Here is an 11,793-nt window from a genome sequence, read left to right as displayed (position 1 = left end):
TATATTAAATATTCAAAAAGATAAATCTAAATTATATGAAATAAAACATATTCAATACATTGTAATTTGCTACTAATAATCGCTAGAATACTTTGTGTTTTGCTAATAAAGATACTTGAAATAACTTAGTTTATGTATAAATAGCATAATAGGTTTGAGGAATTAGTATTTTGAGTTTAATTACTTGTTGGCTTGTAACTGTTTTCATAATTCCAAGGCTCAATGAAAAATTTAATGCTTTATTAGTTTTAAACTTACTATATAAATATTCCACATGTAAAATTTATTCGGTACGATTCAGTATTTTTTCGGTTTATTTTTATGAAGGAAAAAATTTACCCTAATTATTGGTAAAATTATAAATTTATATAAAAACTTACGATTTCTTAAAAAAAAAAATCTAAAAATTAGTTCGATATGATACGATTCGATCAATTTAATCGGTTTAGAAATATCCATTGATATATGTACTTGAAACCACTCTCTCTCGTTAAGCTCAACTTAACCAAAACCGGCTTGCAAGCTGAAGCCCATTAAAGCTAATTCAAACGTCGTCGTTTAACTGCTCCTTCAAGCTAAAACCCTAAACCCTGTAAAACTCCAAACATTTCCACTTTCTCCATTTTCTCAGCTTTAGTTCTTCTTCTCAAATGGCGTCAGTAGCTTTCAGAAGCTCAAATTCAAAGCGTCTGTTTACACTTTCACCTCAAATATACTACTCTTGCTGTAGAGGATCAGCGCCCACTCAGTTTAATGCAAATGAGAGTCCCGCATTTTTGAACCATCACTGGTGGAGATCCATGGCCACTTTTACTCGAACGTAAGATTTAAAACTTTTTATTTATCTAAATTTTTTGTCTATTCGTGTAGTGATACGTGTTTATAAAACTTGCCTTTTTAATGGCAAAATTGTGTAGCGTTATAATGAAATGAAGTTCTAATAGAGCAAGAATATATAAAGAAGATAAATCTACTCTGCCCAATTATTTTGGTGCTGAGGCATAGTTGATTGATTGATTGGTCATTGGAGTATGATCACACATAAAGCAGTTTTGTTGAGGAAAAAAGATAAATTTTATTGTTTAGGAACTTGTGTATTAGCGTATAAGTGTGGGAAGTCCTAATTTAAGGCAAACATTTAGTATTGGAATGAATGTTCGACTTAGTCTGGTTTGGGATTGAGACGTAGTTGATTGACTGATTAGTATGATCACAAATATATCAGTTTTGGTTGTTCTCAGTTTTTACTAATGAAATATTAAATGCAAATGCATCTTCAGCATTATTTTGAACCAATAGTGGACATCAATGACTACCTTCAGTCGTAAGTTTAAAATTTTCTTTTGTTAAGGAAAAGAAAAAGAAGAGGATAATTTTTTTATTCTTTAGGAACTTGTATATTAGCGTAGGGATAAGCCTGAGAACCGCTTAGTTGTCTTGAAAGGCAAATATCTAGTATTTGAATGTATGCTCGACCCCTACTAGTCAAGGATTGAGGTGCAAATTAGTTCAAATAGAGCGAAATGTACATAGAACATATTTATAATTGACCTGCTTAGTTCAGAACTAAGTCGTTGTTAATTGATTGATTGGAGTATCGATCACACATATATCAGTCTTGTTTGTTCTCAGTTTTACTCGATGAAACGTTAAATGCAAATGCAGCTCCTGTATTTATTGAACCCATGGTGGAGATCATGAATACCTTCACTTGGAAGATTAAAATTTTCTTTTGTAGAGAATATTTTTTATTATTTAGAGACTTGTGTATTGGTGTATGGTGAGAATACTAATTTGTCTCAGAAGGAATTATCTAGTATTAGAGAAATGAGTTCCATTAGTATAGGATGTATATGGAGGATTCATATGGCCGACACTGACTAATTTTGGATTAGGCTCAGTTGATTTATTGAATAAAGTAACTGAGCACACGTATTGCAGACTTGCTTGTTTCTTTATATATGTATATGTTGGATTGAGCTCTTCTGTAGTTCCACTTTAGTTGTGCAAATTCACTTCATGCCTGGATCTTTTTCCTGAAACAGTGGCGATTTGAGTTTTTATGGTTGCATGGAGATATGAAGAGCTAGGGAAAAGGCTAAATTAATGAAGGGCTTGTCTGAAGAGCTCCAGGCTATTGTGAGATAGGGGAGGGTGGGTGTATATTATGTACTGACTTTCCCTTCTTTCTTCCTGTACGCGTCTATGGTGGACACAATTCTTCTTTAATTCCATTCAAATGAGGCAAAATTCCTTTAAGCTTGGACAATTTTATGATTTTATATTTTGTTGTGAAGAGCCAACCTCTACTAGAATGTTAGATAAAGTCATTAAATTCCTAGTGGAGTGCCTGAACACCCATTGTGCTTTTTTAGCTTCTCTTTCTGTACGCATATATGTCGGATAGAGTTCTTCCGTAATTCCATTTTTTATGCTGCATACGCATATATGTCGGATAGAGTTCTTCTGTAATTCCATTTTTTATGCTGCAATGTCCCTTTCATGCCTGGACTTATGATAATTTGGTCTTCTAATCTTAAGAGCCACCTTCACTCGAATGTAAAAATAAAATTTTACTAAATGAACAGAATACCATTATAGCTGTCTTTCTTTTTCGTCCAATAACTTTATGAGTTCTTCTTTAATTCTATTTTGACAATAGAGTTTCCTTACTCATATTAAGAGCCACCTTGACTCAAACACAGTGTTGTGAAGAGCGTGAAGCGAGGAAAAGCGACAAGCCCCTTTTCGCTTAAAGCGAGAAGCGAAGCACTCGCTTTTTTGAAGTGAAGCGGAATTTTAAAAAAAAAATTAAAATAAATACTGCATAGACAATTCATGTAACTGTAAGAAAAAATGGGCAGCATTTCAATCTTTTTATCACTGAAACAGTGCAACAAAATGAAGAAGAAGAAGAAGAGGAGAAGAATGAGAAAGAAGAACTGAAGGGAAAAAACAAATTCGCCAGCATTTCGCTGCTATTTGGACGCTGAAACAGTGAAAGAAAAAGAAAAAGAAGAAGAAGGAGGAGGAGGAGGAAGAAATCACATACCTGGGACTAAACTTGATGATCTTGAAGTTGAAAAGTGTAGAAAACTTAAACCCTAGGTCGCCTCTTTCTTTCTCTGTTGCTGCTGCTCGATGGTGTTTTAAAAAAAAGATAGCTTTTTTAATTAAATATGTTGGCAGCCCAGTTATAAAGAGAAGCGCTCGCTTCTTACGCTTCACATCGCTTCATCGCTTCTCGCTTTTTCAGGGGAAGCGAATGCTTTTTGTAAATCTGCTACGCTTCAGCTAACAGAAGCGCCAAATACCTCGCCTCGCTTCGCTTCTCGCTTTAAGCGAGAAAGCGCTCGCTTTTTACAACCCTGCTTAAACATAAGATTAAACTTCCTCTGGATTAACCAAACACCCATTTAGAATTTTTTTTTTAATTGATCAAGAGCAAGTATGCTTCTTTCTTCCTGTATGCGAGTCTTCTTCTGTAATTCCATCTTAAATGATGCAAATTCCTTTTGTGTCTAGACTTGTACTGATTTGATATATATTGTTCCGTTTTAAGCGAGAAAGCGCTCGCTTTTTACAACCCTGCTCAAACATAAGATTAAACTTCCTCTGGATTAACCAAACACCCATTTAGAATTTTTTTTTTAATTGATCAAGAGCAAGTATGCTTCTTTCTTCCTGTATGCGAGTCTTCTTCTGTAATTCCATCTTAAATGATGCAAATTCCTTTTGTGTCTAGACTTGTACTGATTTGATATATATTGTTCCGTACTGATTTGATATATATTGTTCCGGAAATTTGGAGATTTTTGAGCTTTTTTTTCCTGGTTGGATGGAAATATAAATATCAAGGAGAAATGCCAACAACAACAACAACAACCCATTATAATCCCACTAGTGGGGTCTGGGGAGGGTAGTGTGTACGCAGACCTTACCCCTACCCTAGGGTAGAGAGGCTGTTTCCGATAGACCCTCGGCTCCCTTCCTCCAAGAACTCCCCACCTTGCTCTTAGGGTGACTCGAACTCACAACCTCTTGGTTGGAAGTGGAGGGTGCTCACCACTAGCTGCGGTCAGCTATATGAATCCTTGATATCTATTCTGCTTTACTTAGGCCCATATTGCTGTTCTCATACGCTCTCTGTCGACTATGCCAAGCAGAAATTGAAAATTACACCAACCGATTTCTGTTCTCATCTAATAACATCTTCTGGTTTCCTGCAGAAAACCTCATGTTAACGTGGGAACTATCGGCCATGTTGATCATGGAAAGACTACTCTGACTGCCGCAATTACAAAGGTAAGGTTTGTTAGTCTTGGTACTTGTTATTTTTCTTCCCTCCGTCTGCTACATTTATCCTTTTCTCATTCAGTTATCTAATCAAACCGTGACACGAGAAGAACCTGTCCCTTTTCTAGGTCCTAGCAGAAGAAGGAAAGGCTAAGGCTGTTGCTTTTGATGAAATTGATAAAGCCCCTGAAGAGAAAAAGAGAGGAATTACTATCGCTACAGTATGGATGTTGTGCCATTTTTGTTGACACTCTCACTTTTAATTCTTTTTCTTTTGACACTGGAACTGATGTACCGTAGGCCCATGTGGAGTATGAGACGGCTAAAAGACATTATGCTCATGTCGATTGCCCAGGACACGCTGATTATGTTAAAGTGAGATGCACAACTCTCAGTTATCGTACTTTATGATTTTAAGTGCTTATTACGTAGTGCTTTATATTACTTATTAGTTATTAAAAAAGTGCTTATTACATAGGGAATGCTTATTACCAGCAACCCAGCAAATACTTAGTATCAACCTTATCTTTGCTTGAAAGAAAATATTTGTATGCAAAGAATTCTGTATCACGGGTGGTTTTTTTTCACGGATTGTGTTGTCGTATAACAGCAATCATTGAAAGGAAAACTGTAATTGGTTCCCCAAGATTTTAGTTGTAAGGTCTGAGCAGAAAGATAACAGTCATAAGTCCCATCTGCTACCATATTGAAAGTGGCCATTTTCTCTATCTGTTAGTGGAAAACTAGTACAGAAAGTACAATCTTTAGATCTTCATTGTCTTAAGACTATTTTTAGAAGCACTATATGTTGTTGCCATCTCCCCTACAATGTTACATATGTTGACCAATTTTTAAATGACATGCTATGATATTTGATTCTCTTGAAGATAAAATTTATAGGTTTTGAAAGTATATCAAAAGTACTACTAGTTGAAAACTTTTACAGTTCGGAACGTAAAGGGTGCTTACCTAGTCCTTAGTCAAGAGAGGGGTGGTCTAGTAGAAGACATCCTCCACTGTTATCCATAAGATTGCGAGCTCGAGTCGCCAAAAGGAAAAAGGGTAAAATTTTACCCATTGTTGGGTCCAGGGGAGGGGTGTTTTTGGAGGGCGAGATTTACCATATCCCTCGAAAGGTAGTAGTTAGTCATAAATGGAATTAATTTGGCTCTTAAGAAGCTAAAAGTAGCAATTTCTGGGACAGTGTGTGTGATAGCTAAAGCATGTCAGCTAGTAATGCATCTGTTTGAACTCCCTCTTTAGATACTATTTTTTCAGGTATTGTAGGTTATGCTTGTCAAAGTCAAAACTTGATTTCCACTACAAGATAATACTTTTTTCACTAATACAAGCTCCCGTTTTGTCTGTTTTCTGCCTTTCTCATAGTTTCTTTTTGCATAGAATATGATTACTGGAGCTGCCCAAATGGACGGTGGTATTCTAGTCGTATCTGCTCCTGATGGACCCATGCCACAGACAAAGGAGCATATTCTGCTTGCACGCCAGGTGGATATGTGTCATCTCGTGGATAGATTAGTAAATAACTGAAAGCTCCATGTGGTAATTCTAATTTTACTGTGCCTACATTTGACAGGTAGGTGTACCATCACTTGTGTGCTTTCTAAACAAGGTTGATGCTGTTGATGATCCAGAACTGCTGGAACTTGTGGAAATGGAACTCCGAGGTAACCAGGTTTTCCAACACTTGTATGAAATTTATTGCATTTTGAAATCTTGGTAACTGTCATAACATGTTTGCCAGATTTCCTTACAAGAACTTTCCCGTTTCGCAGAGCTGCTTAGTTTCTACAAATTTCCTGGGGATGAAATCCCTATCATTCGTGGTTCAGCTCTGTCTGCATTGCAGAGTACAAATGAAGAAATTGGAAAAAAGGCTATTCTAAAGTTGATGGAGGCTGTAGATGAATATATCCCCGATCCAGTGCGTCAGCTTGATAAACCATTCTTAATGCCAATAGAAGATGTATTTTCAATTCAGGTAACTAAATGTTCTTTAGCTTTGTGTTGTTCAAGAGTTTTTCAGAAACATCTTTTGAAACTCAACTTTGCTTTCAAGTTTCTAATTTTGTATGGATCTTATTTCTATGTTTTTAACATTAAACAAATCCTTTTGCTGCAAAACTAAGAAAAAAAGGGAAAAAGAGTCTCCTGGAAACCAAAAATAAACTAGTGCTTCTTCAGTGCTCGACTCTGTGGTATTGATTATTATTTTATGATTATTTCCTCTTTATGTTTCATAGGGACGTGGAACTGTTGCTACTGGCCGTGTTGAACAAGGAACCATAAAAGTTGGAGAGGATGTGGAGATTTTAGGGCTGATGCAGGTAACATGTTATCCTTTGTTTATTATTCTTTATTTGGGGAGGCAATTATTATTTCATAATTTGTAATTTCCAGGGGCAATTATCTGGATTGGATCTGCTTGTTCTCCCTGTTTGGGTTGAAACTATTGACGACAAAAAACATGACTGTCATCACCTGATTAATAACCACATAACTTCTTTATCTTATTGGCATTATGGGCTACTGGATAGAATTCTACACAACCTTATCTGATAAAAATACAAGCAATGCATTAGATGAGTTGTATTATATAATTATCTGGTTTGAGGATATGCTCTATTCATAAGCTTTGGCTGAGGTTATCTACTGTTCTGATGATTAAGATGCTTGAGCCAATCTTAGTTGGCCTTGAAGTTTTAAGAGCTCTGATTCCTTTGTTAAATACCTGGTACATGATAAAGTATGAAATTGTGCTCTTTGTAACACATGCTCCTATATCATTTTTCTTTTATAGGGAAATTTAAAATCTACAGTTACTGGTGTTGAAATGTTCAAGAAGAGCTTGGATTATGGGCAAGTAAAAATCTAACCTGATCTTTATAACTTTTCTTAGAGTTTCTTACACCATAACTGATCGTTCTTTCCTCTCTTTTTTTAATATTCTTATTAGGCTGGTGATAATGTTGGGCTTCTTCTTCGTGGCTTGAAACGAGACGACATTATGCGAGGAATGGTACGTTTGAAAGTCCATGACTTTCTTTATAGAACTTCTTATCTGTCTTCATCTATATTTTTCTTGGTATGTTCAAGAAGAGCTTTGTTATAGATTCATGTTGAATCCGTATCGTTTGAAATTTTATTAAAAGCATTTTGGAATCAGTTCCTTTTGCAATGTTGCTATTTAAGGTGTACACTCTATCATCAGCCTAAAAAGAGAATTCTTTGTTCAGTTTTCCACCTTAAGGACAGAAAATAGGCTTAGTCAAATTCAATTTAATCTTGTGGTGATTGTTTCAAGCATGATACTGTAATTTATGATGAAGTTGGAATCTGAATTCTTTAGAAAATAATGTGACTTTCTTTTACATACATATTTTGCAAACATTTATAGACCATTTGTTTTATAGGTGATTGCAAAGCCTGGAAGTGTGAAAACATACAAGAAATTTGAGGCAGAGATATATGTACTTACAAAGGATGAAGGTGGTCGACACACTGCTTTCTTCTCAAATTATATGCCTCAGTTTTACATGAGGACTGCTGACATCACCGGCAAAGTGGAATTGCCTGAAAATGTCAAGATGGTTATGCCCGGGGATAATGTTACTGCTACTTTTGAGTTGATGTCTCCAGTTCCCCTTGATGCAGGTGAATAAATTCTTCAGGCTTTTGGTTTTCTAAGCAAATATTCTTCTAGAATTTTCTGATTTCACTTGTTTTTACCCCCTTGAAGATGGACAATGATATATATGATGTCCATTATCATTAGAGAATTACAATTTGTTCTTCTTGCAGAAGATAAACTTTACAAAATCTCCTTTATTTTGTAAAGTTAATTTTAGTAGTCCAGTTGGTTGGCTACTTGAACTTTCACCTTGGTGTGGGTTCGATTCCCCACGTCGTAATCCCCTCCCCTATAAATATTTTAAAAAACATTAAATAAATAAAAACTCTAGAATAATCTCCTTTATTTTACCAAATCACCTCACTTGTAGTGGCTGATGGTGTTGCTTGTACAAGGGATTTGCCTTCGCTGTTATTTTTGTCTCATTATTGATGTGATGATCAATCCTTTTTCTCAAATAATTGGATTCATGGACTTGGTTCTCCCGTGTTGCTGCTCATAATCTTCATGGTACCTCATCATAGATTGAATCCTGTGAAGGATAACGCAATGGGGCTGACGAATTATATTATCTGAAGACTTGGGGATTGGATCAGTCATGATATTTCTTTGCTGAGGCTTGTGACCAGATCAGCCAACAAATATTCTTTTGGATAGTAGAACCAAATATTGTTCCTTTGGTCTTTGCCTTTGAAAAGAATAAAGTGAGGTGTTGAGTGTGTCTGATGTTATGGGGCAAATGTGATACTTTTTGGTAGCTTACCAAATGTTTTGACTTCTTTCTATCTGTTGTATCCTAACATACTCTTGGAAAGTTGTATGAATACTTGTTTCTCAATTTGGCCCATGTGTCCCGGTTCTCCCGGATAAGTGGATTTATAATTTAGAAATGATACTCAGTTTAAGTATTTTATCTAATATTGTAGAACAGGTCTGATTGTTTCAATGCTATCTGTGTACAATTTGCAGGACAAAGATTTGCTTTGAGGGAGGGTGGCAGAACGGTTGGCGCTGGTGTTGTTTCAAAAGTAATAAGCTGAGGATTCATGTTTTAGGGGGATTTTAGGTTCACTCTTGTTTATTCTCTAGACAGGTTGATGAAAGAAAGATTGATTGGTTCATTGTGGAAAATACAAGACTTGACAATTGCTGATGTAGTTTTCATTTGATGCAAGTAATTTTATGTCAGTGTCAAAAGAATCCAAGTCTTGACATTTGAATATACCAGCAAATGAGTCTACCTCGTTATACCTTCTAGGCATCTATTTAAGCTAGAGCCCATAAATCACTTTTTTTTTGTTTTTGTATTAATAATAATTTATGCTCTTTGCATTTGTTTAGAACTCCTTGCTAAGCTTCAAAGGTGTTTATTGCATTTGTTATTTGATTGTGCTGTATATGATCTGATGAGTAAGTTCTAAGCGTGATTTTGATACTTTTTCTTCACATCTGCTCAGGCTAGCACTCTCTTTGCCATTTCCATTTTTTTGTTGTTGATAATTTTGGCGTTGTCCCAGCTTATGCGTGTCTCGGCTAATTCACCTAGCATTTGCTACCTACCTCGACCACAATAGTACTGGCCTACTGGGTAACATTGTTTATTTAGGTTTGAATAGATATGAAGAAATTATCTATGTAGCATTTTTCACATGGTAAGTAACAACAACATACCCAGTATAATCTCACATAGTGGAATTTGGGGAGGATAGTGTGTACGCAGACCTTACGTCTACCTTTGTGGAGGTAGACAGGTTGTTTCCAATAGACCCTTGGCTCAGGCAAGAATAGGTACCACAATAATAACAAGAAACAAGACGGGACAATACCGAAAAATTATGTAAAAGCAGCATACACAACAAGATAGTGTAAAATAAAAAAAATGCAAATAAGCCTACTACCAACCAAATGTGAGAGTACGTACTAACACTATCGGTATGAATAATCTAGACTACTTAACCTACTTTACTAATCTTCGACCTCCACACCTTCTTCTCACGGGTCATGTCCTCGGCCAGTTATAGCTGCGCCATGTTATGCCTAATCACATTATCCCAACTCTTCTTCGGCCTACCTCTACCTCTCCTAAGGCCCTCCAATGTCAATCTCTCACACCTCCTTACCGGAGTGTCTGTGTTTCTCCTTCTCACATGTCCAAACCATCTAAGTCGTGCTTCCCGCATCTTGTCCTCAGTAGGGGCCACACTCACCTTGTCCCGAATAACTTCATTCTGAATCCTATCTAAATCTGGTGTGTCCGCACATCCATCTCAACATCCTCATCTCTGCTACCTTCATCTTCTGGACGTGAGAGCTCTTGACTAGCCAACACTCAGCCCCATACAACATAGCCGGTCTGACCACCGCTCTATAAAACATACCTTTAAATTTTGGTAGTACCTTCTTGTCACACAAAACACCGGACGCAAGTCTCCATTTCATCCATCCTGCCCCAATACGATGTGTAACATCTTCATCAATCTCCCCATCCCCTTCTTAATTTTTTGTGGTTCAAGATCTACCCTTATTTTTGGTAAACATGGTTTAGAATAGATTTAGAGTCCAACTTACCTTTTATCATTATTTTCCTTAATAAGTTTTAAAATCAAAATGTTTGGAATTACTTTAATATGCTTTAAAGTTACCTGATTGTGTAGAAAAGAAAAGGTACACCGTCGATGGATATTAGTTAAACTCATTTTGACCATCCTTTGACCATCGAGTCTTTGCAAGAATACTTGTTCCAAACATTAAACAGACACTATAAATGTAAACCAAGTGCAAATAAATAAACAATAACATTCTCGATCTTAATTGCTCAATTCTAAAAGATCTTAATTATAATTAAAATGAGGAAGATAAATTTTATATTATCTGAGGCGGAGCCATGATTTTAAGTGTATGAGTTCTGAATTTTAAGACACGACAACGATCTCAAGTTAATATACAATAATAACAAAACAAGGAACGGGGGTATATTTAATAATATATATTCAATAAGTAATGAACCATTTAAATACAATATATGAATATAAATATTATCATACAATTGCATTCGACGACTTATCATATTTTATAGAACGATAAATTATAGCAGCATTAGGCACTTTCAAGTTTCAATTCCTTCATTATTTATATAACAAACTAAACAATCATTTAAAATATTATCACCACTGCAAGTCATTTTTAATAAATTTCATCAAAAAAATCTTTTCATCGTTGAAATAGCGAAAGATAATATCAAACTTAAACAAATACCTAAGTCTCCATATCTTGTGCGTATTTGTTTTAATAATTCACTGCATATGATAGCAGATGCATAGAAAGGCTTTTTTGCTTTCCTTTACGTTTTTCTTATTGATATGAATAAGGTTCTTTTTTAGCTAATATATGAAGAAGGTTATAAAAAGATGCAAAGTTCGCATGTTTGATGCACACATCCTTTTCTGGCCCGAACAAATATTGCTATACGAAACGACTTCTTTTATAAGAAAAACTATTTGTAGTCTACTATTACAAATTGAATATCTCACTTTAGTTTGACCTTGCACCATAAAACGAACAAAATAAAAAATGAAGATTTAAATTGCTTAATATTTGTTCATTAAACTTGTGAAGCCATGTATAAAACACTAATATAAAAATCAAAAATAAAAAGAATAAAGAAGAAAAAAGAATATTAGAGATGAACCTTGAACCAAAACGTGACCAGACACTCTCTCATTCACTTTTCTTTTGATTTTGATAGAGAGAGTGGGCCTTCTTGGAGATTGTCTTTTTCTTCCTTGTCTTAATTGATTTGTAGTTATTTTTCTTCAAAAAAAGAGATGGAAAGCTTCGTTAAAAGGAAC

General features: G+C 35.3%; 1 protein-coding gene across 1 annotated transcript; it reads left to right on the top strand.

Annotated features, from left to right (window-relative positions):
• The first annotated feature begins 579 nt into the window (after positions 1-579).
• LOC107803735 (elongation factor Tu, mitochondrial) lies at positions 580-9,275 on the top strand. Its single transcript, XM_016627501.2, has 12 exons — positions 580-820; positions 4,230-4,305; positions 4,425-4,517; positions 4,597-4,671; positions 5,698-5,802; positions 5,891-5,981; positions 6,090-6,295; positions 6,558-6,641; positions 7,115-7,177; positions 7,271-7,333; positions 7,728-7,968; positions 8,915-9,275. The coding sequence occupies exons 1-12, from the start codon at positions 651-653 to the stop codon at positions 8,983-8,985; spliced, it is 1,338 nt and encodes a 445-aa protein (XP_016482987.2). The 5' UTR covers positions 580-650; the 3' UTR covers positions 8,986-9,275.
• The last annotated feature ends 2,518 nt before the right edge of the window (positions 9,276-11,793 follow it).

This window comes from Nicotiana tabacum, chromosome 17 (genome assembly GCF_000715075.1).
Source record: "Nicotiana tabacum cultivar K326 chromosome 17, ASM71507v2, whole genome shotgun sequence".
Lineage (NCBI taxonomy): Eukaryota > Viridiplantae > Streptophyta > Magnoliopsida > Solanales > Solanaceae > Nicotiana > Nicotiana tabacum.
This window is presented reverse-complemented; position numbering and strand designations above follow the sequence as displayed.